This window comes from Equus caballus, chromosome 16 (assembly GCF_041296265.1).
Source record: "Equus caballus isolate H_3958 breed thoroughbred chromosome 16, TB-T2T, whole genome shotgun sequence".
NCBI classification, from domain to species: domain Eukaryota; kingdom Metazoa; phylum Chordata; class Mammalia; order Perissodactyla; family Equidae; genus Equus; species Equus caballus.
The window spans coordinates 64,670,516-64,688,948 of record NC_091699.1 but is presented as its reverse complement, the minus strand read 5'-3'; the positions used below and the strand labels follow the sequence as shown (position 1 = coordinate 64,688,948).

Sequence of the window (18,433 nt, the reverse complement as noted above, 5' to 3'; positions counted from 1 at the left end):
CCAGGGTTCAGGCTTCCGTCCAGGTGTCTGTGGCCATCCCCTTCAGCTGAGTCAACCTAAGTATCCATGGTATTCTGAGAGACTCTGAGAAGAACTGAGGAGCAGTTAAGAAATGGCCGCCAGGAAGGAAGGGCCTGCAGTATAATGTGTGTCAGTGGTCATCCTCCGCGTCCTAATGGAAGCTCCTAGAATGGCATTGCCTTAGCCACAAAAGGGACAAGAAGGCATCGCTGCCTGAGGGTGGGTTTCCTGATTGCCACGATCAAATATCAAAGCTGGTGACTGAGACAAATGGACACACACTGCCAAGCATTAGGTCACCTTTATACACATTACAGGGCATGATAAAAAAAAAAAATGGGTAGGAGTAGAGTGTTCAAAGTGAGGGAGAAGAGCAAAGAAAGAGCAATTGTAAAAATACATATAAGACAAAAAGCAAACTTAGCTAGTTTGGAAAATATATATTAAATAAATGTGACTTTTCCCAGGAGTTGAAGAAAGGTCAGCTTAAAATATGCATACACGAAAGACTACTTTAGCCTGAAGGGACTGGAGCATGCCAGTTCAATGATCAGCCCAGACTTGTCTGTTCTAAACTCAGAAGGAGGCAGGAGGCTCATGGATTCATACTCTTCTAGTCCGGCTCAGGGAGTCAATCCCCTCTCTAGCTCCTTTCAGGCTCTCTTTGACCCCCTTCCCCACACACTCTCCCACAAGGCAAAGAGAGGAAGAAGTCTTCGTCTCCCCTGGGAATAATACGGACTCTCACAACTTCTCAAGGTTTTAAGAAAAGTAGGAAGTAATCCGGTTGAAATTCTCTTTGCTTTGGGAAAGAACTGTTGCATTTGTCTTCTTTTCCACAGGAACATCCATTAGTTTTTCATTAAGTGGAATACATTCCCACACCTGATGCCCAGTGCCATCCTCTCCCCATACCCCACAGAAACCTGCTTTGGTCCATGCAGAACTTAGAAAAGTAAACACTGTGGTTTATGTGACTCTGAAGATTAGGACTGGAAACCAAATAAATTGGCCCTGGGTTATCACGTCAACTGTAAAGACATTTCCTTTGATCTCAAGGAATCTCAGCCATGAGATTGACACCTGGGGTTGATTCTGATCCTGGCATCTTCCTCCCCCAATTGTGCTCACCCCTCCCCCTCGTGAGCATTGCATTCGCTGTGCTACAGGAATTGTTGATGGGTTGGTACTTTCGGTTTCTTGAGAAGAGGCCACATCAAGGCTTCCTCAGGGTGACTTTGTGACCATGGTCAAATGGCGTCATTTACCTGAGACATAGACCTGGGAGAAAGGAGAAAGCACTTCTTTGGCAGCTGTCTTAGGCCAGCTTTACTAGAAATAGGATCCAACACACAGATTTTTGCAGAGTGATTTATTTTTTTTTAAATGACAGCAATTTTTTTTTCTTTTTTTATGCAGTTTTGGTGAGGAAGATTGGCCTCGCACTAACATCTGTTACTAATCTTCCTCTTTTTTTTTCCCCTCCCCATAGTTGCATATCCTAGTTATAGGTCATTCTAGCTCTTCTATGTGGGATGCCGCCACAGCATGGCTTGATGAGTGGTGTGTAGGTCCGCACCCAGGATCTGAACTGGTAACCCTGGGCTGCTGAAGCAGAGCACACAAACTCAGCCACAGGGCCAGCCACTGCACAGTGATTTATTAAGGACAAGGTCTCAGGAGAAGCGAGTAAGAGAAACAGGAAGGGGAAAGAGGTCAGCAAACCAGCAGTTTTGGGAGATGTCTAGCCTCAGCCTGATCGCACAGGGAACTCTGGAGTATGAATTACACCAAAGTTATCACCCCCAGAGGCAAGAGGGTTAGACTGTGAAAACTCCCACATTAATTTGTCTTTAGCTACAGGCTGCCCCTGGAGGTGAGGCTGTCATGTTCCAGAAATCTCCAGGCCAGGTAGTCCCATCAGCCAAGGACAATCCTCCAGAGAAGGGTGAAGGTATGAGCCCTTAGGACTCAACACCTGCGGAGCTGGGGTCTGTGCTCCTGGCTTGCTAAGGGGCATCTAGGCAGGGTGCCAACCACGTCTGCTACAGCCACCACAACAGTTGGAAGTGGAGAGTCAGTGGACTGATACATTATCTAAGGAGCAATTTATATCATATACAAATCCTATCTATTACATTGTATTATAAGTATTCATATCTCCAGGCATGGCACTAAGAGGGCGTCCCATTATTTGACTAGATTGGATTTCAAGGTAACTGTGAAGGGCAACATGGAGGTCATTCAATTCAGCCCCTTTATTTTATAGAAGAGAAGAATTAGGTCAGAGTAAACCCTTACTGGGAACCAGCTCTGCTTCTCGGTGCTCTGCTTTTTCTTGAATTCAACCCAGCTCATAATTATCGAATGCCTACTATGTGTAAGGCACAATTTTAGGCACCAAGGAGGGAACTGCAAGACACAAAACACAGCCTCTGCCTTGGGCCTTAGGAATTTACTGTCTGGTAGAAGATAAGAGAACAGCAGAAAACAAAAAGAAGGATATTATGCAAATCAAAATTCAGATCTCTCTCCAAGAGCAGTACGGATTAAGTGCTGTGGGCCCTTGAAGGCAAATGTGGACACACAGAAGGATGGTGTGTGCTTGTCTCCATATGATGGGAGGCCTTCCTCCCAAATTTCCCTATATCTCAAACTATGGAAAAAGAAAAATATCCCACTAGCTCTTCTATTTGGGCAAGGCTGAAGAAGATAAATATGCAAGTAGGGTTCTGGGAAAGGGGGAAAAAATAAATTAACGAGAACAAGCCATCCCTTCTCAAAATGACATTTTGCCTTGAAAGCTTTCATAGTTCTTAGCCTGGAAGGGCAGATTATTGAAAGTCTTACTCATTAAACAAGATGATTTTAAGACTAAAAGTCAAAGGTTCTACTACTCTAGAGAAAAATGTTGAATCCAACCTACTCTCCCCTTTCAGCTCAGACGTATTTTAGCACTGGGAGTGTTTTCTGTCTTTTAAATTGTCCTCTGTGGCACTGATGTGTACATCGGTCTGCCCATTTAAATTAGTGTGTTATTTTCATATTCACCCAGAGTTTATGTGCTGCCACTTTGGACAGGATCTAAGATTCATTCATTCATTTGTTACTCAACAAAGCATTTGTTGAGAGCCTATTGTATGGGAGGCCCTGTCCTGGGTGCTAGGAATACAAGAATGAGAAGAGGGCTCTCAACCTGCCCTCCAGTGCTCACAGTCTAGTTAGATGAGACAGATAAACAGGCGATTATATTAAAATGTGATACATGCTAAATAGAGCTTTGCTCAGCCCATCTGAGAACAACTTAGAGGATGTTCACGAAAGTTTCTGTAAAGAAATTGACCTTAGTTGAAACCTGAAGGCCTAGTGAAGGGAGCACCATACATAGCATGTATCGTTGAAGAAACATTATCTTTTAAAATCTTGTTTGTTGATGTTATTGCTAATCTGTCTCTTCTGTCATCCGACTAAAACAGTATTTCTCAACTCTTTTTTCATCATGGCTTTCGAAAGGAGGCTTTTAGACATTTTTTTCTTAATCCCCACTCCTCCTAAATTTTTTTCCTTGTGGTAAAACATGCATAACATAAAATTCCCCATTTTAATCATTTTTAAACTAGCATTAAGTACATTCACAATCTTGTTCAACCATCACTGTTATCCATTTCCAGAAATTTTTTATCTGCTCGACCTGAAACTCTGTACCCATTAAATAATAACTGTCCATCTCTCCTCCCCCAGGCCCCTGGAAACCACTACTCTACTTTCTGTCTTTATGTCTAGAATTAGCCTATTCTAGGAACCTCATATAAGTGGAATCATACAACATTTGTCCTTTGGTGTCTGGTTTATTTCTACCAGAATGTTTTCAAGATTCATCCATGTTGCAGTATGTGTCAAAATTTGAATCCTTTTTATGGCCGAATTCCCTCATGAAATTTTAACACCACATGTTAAGTCTGTTTATGTACTGTGGACTTTTGTAGGGCCACAGACCATTGTAATATGTAAGATTTTTCCACTTCCCAAGAACTGATTTTGCCCCCTTGGGGCAATGTCACCCCATTGAGAATGCCTGTGTTAAAATGTGAGCTCGGTGACCTTGTTGGTCTTGTTCTCCACTGTGTCCCCAGCTGTTAGCGCAACACCTTGAGTATAATAAGCAGTCGACAATCATTTGTTGATGCTTCTCAAGCTCCTTCCACAACCACTCTTTCCTTTATTTTAATCCACTGTTATTAAAAATTGCTATTAGAGTAGTCACAGATATATCTTGACTCTCAGTGCTTCATGCTGCCCAGCCAGACATCTCAACGTGCTTATTTGTCCCGGCTGTACACACCCTTCTCAATGGCCTTGTGTTTGCCTGCTTTCTTAACAGAAGTGAAAGATTATGAGCCTCCATTTGGTTCCAAGGTGCGGGAGCATCCCTGTGTCGAAAGCATGAAGGACAATGTCTTGAGAGATCGAGGACGACCAGAAATTCCCAGCTCCTGGCTCAACCACCAGGTAAGGAGTGACTCTTTTGAGGGGTGAATAAGATTCTTCTGAGGTAACCTCTTAGGTAGGAGACAATTCTGGAATCTTGGGCTTCAATCTGATGCTGTTAGGTTTTGTTTATAAAGAAGATTCCAGTGAAGTGGGGTGACCCTGTTATGGTAAGTTCCAACAAGTAGGTAGATACAGCGTTCAAAGAGGGCTTGCAAATAATCATTTGAAAGGCATTTGTCACACTATCCAAGCCCTTTGGTTCGGGGTTAAAATTCTGTTTGCAGCCTCGGCCACTCACTCTCAAGCCTTTACATAGGGAGTTTATGTTTTCTTCCCTTCTGGTTCCAAATGTTTTCTTCTGGGAATCTTCAGCTCTGGAAGGAAATAGTTAGCAGAGTGAGAAATAAGCAGAGTTTGTCAGCCAGCTGGACTGAGAGGCGACTGCCGTGTGCTCAGGGTCACGTACAGGCCTTTGCAGGCTGTGCACACAGAGCTGGGAGAGAGGAGCCTAGCTCCCCACTCTGAAATGAAAGAAAGCAAAGTGGAATAGAAACATGCAAGTGGCCAAACAGGAAATCTGTCTTTTGAGAACATCCTAATGGCTTCTTATTTTTTCTTTTCAAGAAATGATAGCTAAGGCCATCCAGAGCAGGGCAGTGGTTCTGGACTTAGAGGGAAACCTGTCCAAATTCTTTGTTTGGGGGCATTTTTTTGCAGGCAATGGTCAGAGGAAAAGAAGAAAGTGATAGTTTATGACAGGGAGAGGTCTGTCTGAGATACCCAGGAAAGATCTGGAATGAAGAATGAGAGGGAACGGGGTACCCCTATCTCACTGGCCAAACTGTTCTTTCTGCTGAGTAGAACCTTTCATTGCCTCCTTTGGATGAATTCCCTTATCCAGTGAAGGCTGGGGCTAAGTCCGAGGTTTTCCTAAGGGCAAGGCAAATTCAGATAAGAAACAGAAACAACAAATCAGGCGCAATCGGGAAGACAGATGGAGCAGGAAGCCCAGTCTGTGCCAGTCCTGGCCTGCAGCCACATCAGCAGACAGACCCTGACGAAGTCGGGGCAGAGCATGAACCAGGCTGCCGTAGTTCGGCGCTTCCCCAGGGTTTCGGGCAAAGCCTTGTTGACTCTGAAAATGCAAGACTGTTTTGCGTCAACTCTGAAATCAGAAGCACTAGTGTTATTTCTTTCAAACTCTGTTGCCGCCTCCATTGTAGCATTCTTGTAATGAAGCCATTATTCATGATGATAAAATTCTGGAAAGAATTTGCATAATACATTTTTTCTCTTAATGAGATTTGTTGCCCTATTGATTTCAAGTTAATGCTTAATATTTAATTTAATTTACTGCCTGTAATTACAGTGCCAGAATAAAATAAATGTTACTTGTGTACCAACAATAACACCCCACTCTTAACAGGACCATCAATCAATACCGTCAATTAGGTGAATTATACAATTAATTCAACATCATAAACTCAGTCTCAGGGCGGGAACGGAGGCAGAGGCTCCTAGGTGTGTTGGGAAAGTTGTTGGTGTGAGATGGTGGACAGGGTAAGTGCTGGCTCTGGAGACGCATTGGGCTTTATCCATCCCACCTGGGCCGCCGGTGTGAGGGATCCCCAGTGACGATGTGGAGCCTCTAATGAGCAGGAGCACACTCTGTTACCGCCTATTGGACTTTCTATTTAAGCCCTGCCTGCTTTATTTCCAAAAGGGGCTTGAGATGATAACAAAAATATTTGCAATGGAAAATAAAAATTAAGGCTGTGAGAGAAGACCCTTGCCACCATACTGGGCAGCATCCCCTGGATGGGCCTTTTGAATGCGGCCTTTGTGGGCCTAGGGTGAACCCTCTGAAACGGTCTAGAGTTAAGCACTTCTGACCTACAAAGACAGCTGTTTCATAGGGTCCAGTCTGCTGTTGCTGGAGAGGAGGGGGGAGAAACAGAGGGCATCTTTGGCAACTGTTGGAGGCGGCTACTGAATTACTCCCCAAAACATGTGGACTTTACAAAGTGAAATCAGACTAATGCCTGGATTTCACTCTGCCTGGGGTATTCAGCCCTGTTTAAATAAAAATGTGTATATGATTCCAACTATAGGACACTCTGGAAAAGGCAAAACCACAGAGACAGTAAAAAGATCTGTGGTTGGTTGTCAGAGGCTCAGGAGGCAAGGAAGGAGGGGTGACTGGTGGAGCGCAGAGGATGGTTTAGGGCAGTGAGCTTCTTCTGTGGGATGCTATAATGGTGGATCCATGTCATTATACATTTGTCCAAACCCATAGTGTGTGCCCTTATGTGAACTGTAGACTTTGGTTGATAATACTGTGTCAATGCTGGTTCGCTGATTTTAACAAATGTCCCACACAGATGCAAGATGTTGATGGTGGGGGAGGTTGCGTGTGGGGGGAGAGGGCTATGGAAACCCTCTGTACTTTCCGCTCAATTTTGCTATTAACCTAAAACTTCCCTAAATAATAAAGCCTAGAACTGCTCTAAAGAAAAAAAGAAAAGAAAAGAAAGGTGTGAAACGGTGTTAGGGGCCACTTCATGGAAATTTTCAGGTATTGGGAATGCTACTGTGCCCCAGAAGCCTACTGGAGGGTCCTTGTGCTGTCTCTCCATTTCACGACTTACTGTGATCAAATGGCACCAGAGCGAATAGGTACAGCTGGTTTCCAGGACATGCACAGCCACCTGCACAGCCCCTGCTTTCCACATGCAACTGGCGGGCCTCATACAGGGAGCACCCGGTCAGAACACAGTCAGTGCACAGCCTCTTTCGCACCTGGCCTGCACTGCGGCAGCTAGGTCAGCAGGCTACTTTGCCCTTCGTAGAGCCCACCAACCCACCAACTCAGAGTCCCTATGGCCTTCTCTCCCCCTGCAGGGCATCCAGATGGTGTGTGAGACTCTGACCGAGTGCTGGGACCACGACCCGGAGGCCCGTCTCACGGCCCAGTGCGTGGCAGAACGCTTCAGCGAGCTGGAGCACATGGACAGACTCTCGGGGAGGAGCTGCTCCGAGGAGAAGATTCCCGAAGACGGCTCGCTGAACACTACCAAATAGCTCTTCCGGGGCAGGCCGGGCCAAGTCCAAAGAGGCTGCCCCTGTTGCCAAAGTACAGAGGCAGCAGGAAGCTGCCCCTGAACGATGCTTCCTGGAAAACCAGGGGGTCACTCCCCTCCCTGTAAGCTGTGGGGCTGAGCAGAAAGAGCAGCAGCAGGGAGTGGGTGACATGAAGCATTCTATGCCTTTGACGTTGTCATAGGATAAGCTGTGTTAGCACTTCCTCAGGAAATGAGATTGATTTTTACAATAGCCAATAACATTTGCACTTTATTAATGCTTGTATATAAATATGGAATAGCTATGTTTTATATATATCTATATATGTCTATATCTATATATACAGCCATACTCTGGAAAGAGACAAAGAGAAAGATCAAATATTCCCAGGAAGTTGGTTTGATTGGAGAGCTCCAGAGCCAAGTGCAGAGGGAAGGGATCCATGCTGGCATTAGCGCTTGACAATCACCCGTGTGATGGTTCTCTGACTACACGATGGAGGACTTAGCATTGGGAGGGAGGCTCCGTGCCTCAGAGCCTGCTATGGTCACCTTGCACTCAGTTTTGCAAAATGATAATTCCATGCACGTGGATCCTCTTCTGGCCACGGAGCTAATTATAGTCGCACTGTCTGGGGACCAGATCCTGGGGTTCCTGTGTGCCATTGTTTCTCCTGGACTTTTCTCTTGAGCTTCAAGCCTCATCATTGGTTTGTGACCCATCTTCCTCAGCTATCTCAGAAACTCCATCCTATCTCTAATAGCTTAAAAGTTTTGAGCCTCATTTTTTACCTTCACAGGCTGCAGAAAAATCAGAAGGACAAACTTCCCCACCCATGAAATTGCCACACCTTCTACTAATAAGAGATTGTCCTTTTTTTAAAAAAGAATTTCTCCCCACATCTATGTTACTGTTCTCCACTCCCAGCCCTTCTTCTTTTCCTAAAAGGGAGCAAATTTCCCTTCTGGGGCTCATGGTGTTTAATTTTTCCTCATGTTTGGTTTGAGTCTCTAGCTTTCTATGCAAACACCAGTAGGTTCTATCCTTCTGGGCTCCTGAGCGCTCAAGTATATTTTGGCCTGGTGGAAAGGAGCTGTACAACAGCTGCACAACACTGCCACGGTCAGGACTGTTTCCTCGGGCACTCTGAACCTGTATGTTGCTTGGCCAGCACAGCGTTTCACAAAATTGAGCCACTTTTTAAATATTTGGAGGTTTTGCAAAAAAAAATCTGGATCCCCAAGTGAGAATAGATAGCAGATGGTTTCCACTTCTCCCCGGTCTGCATCATTCACAAAATGAAGGTGTGGACACTTTGACAAAGCTGCTTCACTTCTCACTGTAAACATTTGCATTTTCTGCCCACCTCCAGCCCAGTCTGGGAATTCCACATACCCCTAACCAGGGTCCCTTGTAAGAAATGTGCATTCAATCAGTCATTCTCCGGCTACATATGATTTTGATTCCCTCCCTCTACCCGTTAAGATTTGAATTTGGCCTGTAAGGGACCTCCTCTAAATGGTCCCAGTTAACTCAAGTCTCTTTTGCTTGTATATTAAGAGCTTTCCCCTCTGCACTGGGGAAGGGAGCCCTTTACTCCAAGAAGCTTTCATAACGGTTACTGGTCTCTCCATCATACCAGCCTTCCCAGCCGTTGCAGAATTTGCTAGTGAGGACTTGAATGTGGGACACAAATCCCATTTGCAATTAGGAAATCTGTGTCCACATGGACAAAAACAAAGAATGAGCTTTAATACTCCATAGGAAACTTGTTAATCCACAAACAAGTGTTAATGCTGCAAATAATCTCTTTTTAAAAAATGTTTTGGAAGCTACTTATTTTCAGCCAAATAGGAATATTAGAGAGGGACTGGCAGTGAGCAGATCAGCTGTGTTTGGATTTTGGAAGGCCTCATCTCATTGGGGTTAAGCAGACATGCTGACGTTTAGGATTGGGTGTAACTTTGAGGCGCCCTGCTCAGTGGGAGTGGGCTGAGGGACTTAAGGACATTTTGGCTGCAATACCATGGAAGGGCCCAGAAATTCTGTGCACCTTAGGGCTCGTTGATGCCATCCCAATAGCTGTTGCTCATTGACCTCTAGTGGTGAATTTCTAGAATACTGGTCCATTAATGGGATCTTCCAAGATTCAAAAGAGCTTTATCACTCATGGGTCATCATCAGTATAAACTGGAATGTTGTGTCAGATGATACTGTGGCTTGTTTTGTTTTTGTTTTTTCTTATTCAAGAAAAAGACCAAGGAATAACATTCTGTAGTTCCTAAAAATACTGACTTTTTTTTACTACTATACATAAAGGGAAAGTTTTATTCTTTTATGGAACACTTCCGCAGTACTCATGTATTAAAATAGGAATGTGAATGCTATATACTCTTTTTATATCAAATGTCTCAAGCACTAATTTTCATTCTATGCATCGTTTGTCTTTTATATAAATAAAATGTTTATTAGATTGAATAAAGCAAAAATACTCAGGTCAGCTTCCTGTCTCCTGTTCCTGTTCATAGTAGCTAAGCCTATTGACCTCACTTGGTTGTTTTGCAGTTTATGCAGAAAAAGTCACAAGACAAATCCTCTCCAACTTTTCCATATTCACTGTCTTTGTCAATGACAGTTTCAGGTCCTTTTTTTTTTTTAAAAAAAAGCAATCATTGGAGAAGTTCAATAACATGCGATATAGCAGGTGCTGTTGGTGGCCTGCCCTTTATCCCAGGGCCCTGACGTGGTGTCCTCCTCCGTCTCCCGGCCACCATCTCAGTCTCTCCACACTCCCAGGAGCTGCCCTCATCCCCATGAGCGCTTCTTCCAGGGCTTGGCTCAGCCAAGGCTGCTGCTAAGAGCATATGTTTCTTCTCTTTTCTCCTTTCCTCACAGTAGCAGGCTGTTCACTATCTTTTCAACTCCTGCCAGCTGTCATGCCTCCTCCTTTTTCCTCTCTAGTCAGCCACAGCATCCCCCTTGGGGCTTCTGATTGGCTTACCTGCCTCAACAGATGAACGTGCCTTTGGCAGTTGGCTCCAGGTCATTTCTTGAAGGCCTTCTTGTGACAAAGTATATGCCATTTTCTGCCTGAACTTTGAGCTGCCTGTTTTGGAATCTGAGAGATTCTGTGGCTGCTTCTGAGTTATCAACTGGGTTCTAAAGAGTGAAGGTTGTAAATAGTTACATAGTAGCACTGACATCAGGGTTTCAAAACCTTGGCATTATTGACATTTTGGTTGGATAATTCTTTGGGGAGTGGGCCTGTCCTGTGCATTGTAAGCTGTGTAGTGGCATCCCTGGCCTCTACCCACTAGCTACCAATAGCACCCACCCCACAGCTCTGACAATTGAAAAGGTCGCCACCAATACCGATGTCTCCTGGGGGACAAAAATCACCCTCAGTTGAGAATTAGCTTTAGTCCTCTCTTAACTAGTAGGTTGGCAATTTTAGCGATTACTAATTTTAGTGGTTACCTGCCCCCCACTTACTTGCTATGTGACCTGGGCAAATACTTAACCTCTCCATACCTCAGTTTAATTTTCTGTAAAATGGGATTTTACTGACCTCATCCTATACAAGATACCATTGTGATAAAGAATACACGCAAGGCTTTTGGAGGTACGTCTTGAACTTGGAAAGCCTTCAATACATACTGGCCAATATTAAGTTGGTTTAGTATGCCAAGGACTGCTTTTGCAAAGAGGCAGATTTTGAGGCAAATTCTAGGGAGCATTTACAACACATAGGAGAACGGGGCACATACTACAGGCCTATAGAACAGGAAATTTTCTGTCCTGTGTGAGTATTAATAATCTGAAAACTCTCATTCACTGAGTACCTGCTGTGTCATCAGATTTAATCCTCCACTAGTTCCGTGTGCCCATTTTACAGATGAGAAATGTTCAGAGAACTCAAGTAAGAAGGCTAAGGTCTCACAGAGGTAGAATTGGGTGCAAAGCCAAGTTGTCCTGGAAATAGAATTTGCAATAAGTTAGAATAATGGTTGGTTCTTTACTTCATATTGTCTCCTGAGGAAATTGGCCTACCCCGTGGGATAAAAGAGACACTCCATGATGAAATGTTCCACTACTCCATCCACACAGCATGATCAGTGTTCTCACTCTCCTCTGGGTCTCAGTGGGGGCAAGGAAGATGCTTTTTCATCTCTGTTGCCCAACTTGCTCTCCACTAACACGATGTGTTGTCTAAATTCTTGCTGAGAGAACGATTGAAAAATGAATGGATGGATAAGTGTGGACAGTGTTGCCTAATGTGTGAAATGTACACTGGTACTTCAGATGATTTCAGATTGTGCCAACCTTTAAAACATTATTTTAATGAGTCTGTTTTTATTTTAACATGTATTAGAAAAAATAAGCACATTAAGCCTGGGCTTCCAGAAATATTATTGCTTGAAATATAGCTCAGTTCAAAACCTTGAATTGATTTTTAAAATGCATTAAGTAGATGATGGAACTTATTTTTGGTGACTAGGGGACACATGAATATGAATGGTTGAAGTGAGTGTGCTCCACTCCAGGAAGCAAATGCATACGAATCACTAACCTTTATTCAGCGCTTGCTGGGGAAGCACCAAACACTATTCTCTGTGTGTTATCTTCTTTATCTGCTTTAATCTTCACCACAAACCTATGAGGTCATCTTAACTGAGGCAGAGAGCGAGGTATTACTGAGTCCCACTGTTAGCCATCTTTAGGCCAGGATTTGAACTGAAGCAGTCAGACCCTAGAGCCCACACTCCCACGTTGAACACAAGATGAAGCCAGAGTTAGAAACCCAGGTGAGCCTCTGGAATGCTCAGGGGTCTGATTCGGTAGCCTAAAATACAGAGAAGGAAGATGCTGTTTGCATTGGAAGGGCAGGGGTTGGCCATCAGGAGGCCCAGGGAGAGAAAAGTCATTCCTCAAAGGCACATGGACTCTGGGCTTCAGCCCAAGAACTTCAGCCAAAACAGGAGCCAAGGTCTTCTGACTCCCCCTTGCAGGCTCTGTTTTGCCCGGGTTATTTCAGTTCTCGCTACTGCAAGGTCGCGAGCCTTCCCACTTGGCAATGTCTCCAAGTGCCCTCAGCGGGGACGCAGTCCCTTCCGCCAGGCGGCAGCTCTTGAATGCAGGCGCTCTTTGTGCCCAGGACTTTCTATTTTGTGGCAGTGGTGTTTGTTTTAAGCTCTTTATGCAAATGACATGCTAATAGTCCAGTCCTGAGGGAAATTCCTTCCCTAGGTGACAGAGAACTTTTCACTTAAACAAGCGTGCTCATCTTTTTTCACAAAAGTCACTGCAGTAGACATCTGCTCATTTTGTTCATTTTCCTCCTGAAATAGGCTGCCTAATCATTACATATCACATTTCCAATTAGTTTTTTTTTTTTTTTACTTGAATAATTACAGCTGTAGACTACAGGTTTGGGGCCATGGCTTTGCAAACTGTGCTGGTGAAGACAAGATTGTGAACTTTCCCACATTACGTGGCCTGCCAATCAGCCTCACACAGTGCAATTTAATTCTAATACATCTCCTGATCTTTGGTGCATTTAAAAATAACTTGTTAATAGTCTTCCTATTCTAATTAAGCTAAAATTTCACACACTGTGCGCGCGCGCGCACACACACACACACACACACAAATGATCCTTAAAGATCATTTCTGCATGCAACCTGCACAGCACAGTGCTTCTGAAATTGTCCTCAAAGACTTCTCTCCACCCACACCTGCAATGGTAGAAGGGAGCTGCTATAGCCCTGGTGCAGTAGGATCACCAAAAAAGAGAACATGCCTTTGAAATTTCCTGTTTTGTCTAAATATCCGTAACAAAATCATTTAAATTGGACCTCTGGAGCTAGACCCCCTTGGTTCAAATCCCAGCTCTGTCACTGACTTGCTGTAGGATTTTCTTCAATCCTTTTAAGCATTTTATTCTTTTGGTTTGTTAATGTGTAAAATGGAAGAAATGATAGGACCTACCTAGGAGAGTGGTAAGAACTACTGTAAGAATAGAGCTATTATTTTAAAATTGGTTAGAATAGAGGCTGGTCAGGGCCAGTCTGGTGGCTCAGCGGTTAAGTGCGCACGTTCCACTTCAGCGGCCCAGGGTTCGCGGGTTTGGATCCTGGGTGCAGACATGGCACCGCTTGGCAAGCCATGCTGTGGCAGGCATCCCACATATAAAAGTAGAGGAAGATGGGCACGGATATTAGCTCAGAGCCAGCCTTCCTCAGCAAAAAGAGGAGGATTGGCAGCAGATGTTAGCTCTCCTCAAAAAGAAAAAGAATAGAGGCTGGTGCACCTAAGCATTGGTTATTATTAAGTTTTTGTATTCTACCCTAAAATAAAGCTGTATTTTTCTGCTATTTTAAAGACATATTGATACCAAAATCTTTGGGTAAAATGGACTCTTGGGGAGGATGAGCCACGTTTATCTGTAACTGTGAGCAAACCGCCCCTTTCCGTGAGGGGCTGTTTCACCCAGGGCGCCAGGCATGGCTGTGCTGTGCCCGCAGGGCCGTGTGACACAGGAAGGTTGGGTTTCGGTCTTGCTCCACCATCCATCACCTGTTCATTCTCCCATGACTTCGGGCTCTTACCTCATCTGAGACACTTCCCTGTCCTGCCCACATCAGAAAGCTGAAGAAAAATCACATAAGGTGAAAAGTGAAAACACATGGGAAAAGTGTTATTGAAAAATATTACTAATGTAAGATAAAATTTATTGCCTTTTTTGGGGACATAGATATGTACACTGAAACTTTGCTGGATCCTCATTTATTAATAACATTTTATATATATATATATATATACCATCATGTCGTCCCTCACTATCCACGAGGGATTGGTTCCAGGACCCCCGTGGATACCAAAATCCACAGATGCTCAAGTTCCATATATAAAATGGAATAGTATTTGCATATAACCTAAGCACATCCTCCTTTACACTTTAAATTATCTCTAGATTACTTGTAAAACCAAATATAACGCAAATGCTGTGTAAATAGTTGTTATACTGTATTGTTTGGGGAATAATGACAAGAAAAAAAGTCTGTACATATTCAACACAGATGCAACCATCATAGGCCTTTCAATCCACAGTTGATTGAATCTGTGGATACAGAACCTGTGACACAGAACCCGAGGATATGAACAGCCAACTGTGTGTGATGTCAATCCCCTTAGCAACCCTATGAGATTGGTATTATTTTCTCCATTTTGCACTTAAGGAAATTGAGATAAGTATCTTATGCAAGTTTACACACTCTGAACCCAGGTCTCTCTCAGTGCAAAACCATCCACTCCTCCAAGCTGTTTTGTCCATGTTTATTTCCTTCACCCAACAGATATCACTTGAATGCAAGGTGGTGTACCACCCAGTGTCTGCTTCATCTTGAAAGCAAGAACTGTGTGTCACCCAGCATCCTATCCTAGCAGCTGGCACAGAGAGGAGCGCATAATGATTGTTCAATAATTTTTGCTGAAGGACGAAATGAAAGCTCTTGGCCTTTAGAAGTCCACAGTCCAGCTGAGGAGACAGACAGATACAAGAAACAGTGTGATGGGGATGTACCTGCTGGTAATGCTTACGGGAGTGAAACAGCCTGGTTTTTGCAGAGAAGTTCCTAGTCAGAACCTGCCTGCTGTCCCACATCTGCCCGTATGGATGTAGTGCTCCAGCCACCATTGCTCCCCTGACAGGATGGCCTTGCTCCTTCAATTCTCTCACAACTCTCTCAAGGACCGTGTATTAGTTTCCGAGGACCGCTACAACAAATTACCGCAATCTTGGCGGTTTAACCAACAGAAATTTTTTTCTCTCGCAGTACTGGAGTCTAGAAATTCAAAATCAAGGTGTCAGCAAAGCCTTGTTGCCTCTAAAGGCTCTAGGGAATAATCAGGACTAGATAATCTAGAGCTTGACTCCTTCGGCCACCGTGGCCTCCAGGTGTTCCCTGGCTTGCGGTCACACCGCTCCAGTCTCTGCCTCCATCTTCACATGGCCTTTCCCGCTTCTTCTCCGTGTGCCTCCTAGTGATGTTTATCATTTGAGTTAGCGCCCACCTGGATAATGCAGGATGAGCTCGTCTCAAGGTCTTTGACTTAATTACATTTGCAAAGACCCTTTTTCCAAATAAGGTCACGGTCACAGGTTCTGGGGGTTAGGATATGGACACCTCTTTTTGAGGACTGTCATTCAACTCACTACAGAGCTTCAGTCAATTCACTGGTATGAATTCTTCCAAGGTGAAAAGGTTCCAAGCCCAAGACTCTCTCCCTTGTTCACTTCAGGGATTCCCAAAGATAAAAATCCAACCACTTCACAAATTTTATTTGGTTTCATTGTCTCTCTTAACAACAGCAACAAAAATGATATGTTTACATTGTGCAATAATTAAAATGTCACTTAAGGATTAGGATTTATCTCAATGATTTCACATGCTTTTTGCACATCTATCATTTTTTGAGCAGCTATGACTTTTCTTTCCAAGAATGTAGAAATGAGAAAGAGTTGGCAAAATTTCCACCCACTGTAGCCTCCTTTGAAACCACCTTGTGTTTAACAGCCCCTGACAAAACGCAGGGAGCAATTCATGCTCAAACAATATTATGAAATTTCACGCCAGGGCCAAACTTAGAAACAAACTATGGCTATGTGAAAATATGTATATGTCTTGTTCCCATGCCCCATCTCATTCCTTTGGACTATAAGAAATGTGAGAATGGGAAGATGAGTTCTGGCCTAATATCCTGTTACTAAGTCCCTTACCTCTATGACCTTGAGTATTCTAGTTATCATTATTCTAGCATAACAAATGACTATAAGATATAGTGGCTTATAGCAACCATTTTACTTTGCTCGAATTTTGTGGGTCAAAAATTTAGGAAGGGCTTGGGCTGGACAGTCTCACTTAGGGTCTCTTCTGCTGTTGAATTCAGATATCTACTTGGGTTAGAATCATGATGGTTCAGCTGGGCTGGATGTCCAAGATGCCTCACTCTGGCAGTTAATGCTGATTGTCTGCTGGGAGCTCAGTTGGGGTGATATCTAGAACACCTCCACGTGGCCTGTCCAGCTGGCAGTGTCAGGGCAATAGAGTTCTTACACAGCAGCTGGCTTCCTTTAGGGTGAGCATCACAAGAGAACCAGGCAGAAACTGCATGGACATTTATGACATCATCTTGGAAGTCATATAAGATCATTTCTCCCATACTCTACTGAACCAAGCAATTGCAAGTCACTCAAATTCAAAGCAAGGGGATGCGGTCTCCCACCTCGCAATGGAAGGAGGGACAAAGAATTTTGGGGCAATGCTTTAAAACCACCACAGGTACCTTACAGTATGTGGGTCTCAGTCTCTTATCTGTAAAATGGGACTACATTATCTCTAAGGCTTCTCTAGTACTTAAAGTCTATTGAGTACTTTCCTTTAATTATTCTAATTTACCCACATCAATATTTATATGACATTTCCCTTCTTTTTTACTATAAAATAACTGTGTTACATAAAATTAGGAAAGAAACAGAGAAAAGGTTCATTTTCAATAACCTTCCTATTCTTTATATATGTTTTTAGAGTTGTTTAATATGTGTGTTTATGTGTGGTACTTGTGTGTCTGTGTGTGAGTGTGATGAACTCATCAGTTCACCTTTTTAGAATCTTTTTCTCAGAATTAAACAAGCCAGAAAGGCATTCTGGCATCTTGTTTTTAAGAAGCATCAGTTGCCATTATAACTAAACATACTATATGGCAGTAAAATTTAATATTCTAATTAAATTATAGTGGTTTTTAACCTCAGATTACAAACTCAGGTGTGCAAGAAATGTCATATTTCTTATTTTTCTATAAGTCTACTTAACTTTGATTCTAAACTTCTATCCTGCTGGCCTGGTGGGAAATTCAGCCCTTATTTGGGGGACTACCTTCCCCACTAACTCCCGAAGTTTTACCATTGGCCCAGGTCTCACACCGTGAGAACAGGAGCAAGGGGGTGGGGAATTCTGGTTCTCAGTTATCAGTGAAGCACGATTCGCTTATCCCATTTGCTGGGTTTGTTCAGGTTTGCCTCTCCTCTAGTTCCTTGCCTTGCTAGGGACTTAGTGTTATTTTTGAGAGAATCTGAGCGCCACACATCTAGATTTGCATCCTGGTGTGCCCTGGGCTATACCCTTAAAACCCACTGTACCCTCAGGTCCATGTCTGGGAGCAATAGGCAGGGGTTCTCTGCTCCAGAAGTCAACACAATCGTCACTCCTTCAGATCCTAAGGCTTCTCTATCCTCCATCATTTCCTTTGCCCAGGCTCTGCTCCTACCCTTTCTTCAACAGAGTTTGATAGCCTATCAACTTGGAGCCTGAATCATTAGCAACCAAATAACTAGTTCACTTAATTTTCAAACCTTCCCTGGAGAAGGAAATATTTGCATTCCATCTTCCTAGTGCTTCAAAGAAAAGGAAGAAGAACCAATTGATTATTTTTCCATAATAAGAGTGAATGTTCACATCCTGCCACAAAAGAATACATCAGGCTTATTTATATGCATTGCATATCCTCCAGTATAATCAAGGGAATTACACTTCCATCTGATAGTTTTTTCAAGTCTATGTTCGACCACTTTCTAAATCTCTTGGGCCTGATGGGAGAACAGCCTCTTTCTTGGCTGACAACACTGAAGAAATATGGAAAAGAGAACAAAATGGCAGACGTAGCATTTATTGTTGAGATGAGATAATACAGGTCCATAATCCCTTATTTTTTGTTTCAAATATAAAATCTCTGAAAACTCTAAATAAATTTCCTATCTTATTTGGTTTCTAAACCTGATGTG

General features: G+C 43.4%; 1 protein-coding gene across 6 annotated transcripts in view; it reads left to right on the top strand.

Moving 5' to 3' along the window:
• Window positions 1–10,093, top strand: part of TGFBR2 (transforming growth factor beta receptor 2) — a 109,734-nt gene extending 99,641 nt beyond the window's left edge. For all 6 annotated transcript variants that reach the window (XM_005600871.4, XM_023619733.2, XM_070236841.1 and 3 more), the window contains 2 exon segments: window positions 4,403–4,530; window positions 7,414–10,093. In XM_005600871.4, the coding sequence (XP_005600928.3) occupies window positions 4,403–4,530; window positions 7,414–7,593 (308 nt within the window). In that variant the 3' untranslated portion in view covers window positions 7,594–10,093.
• Window positions 10,094–18,433: the final 8,340 nt, after the last annotated feature.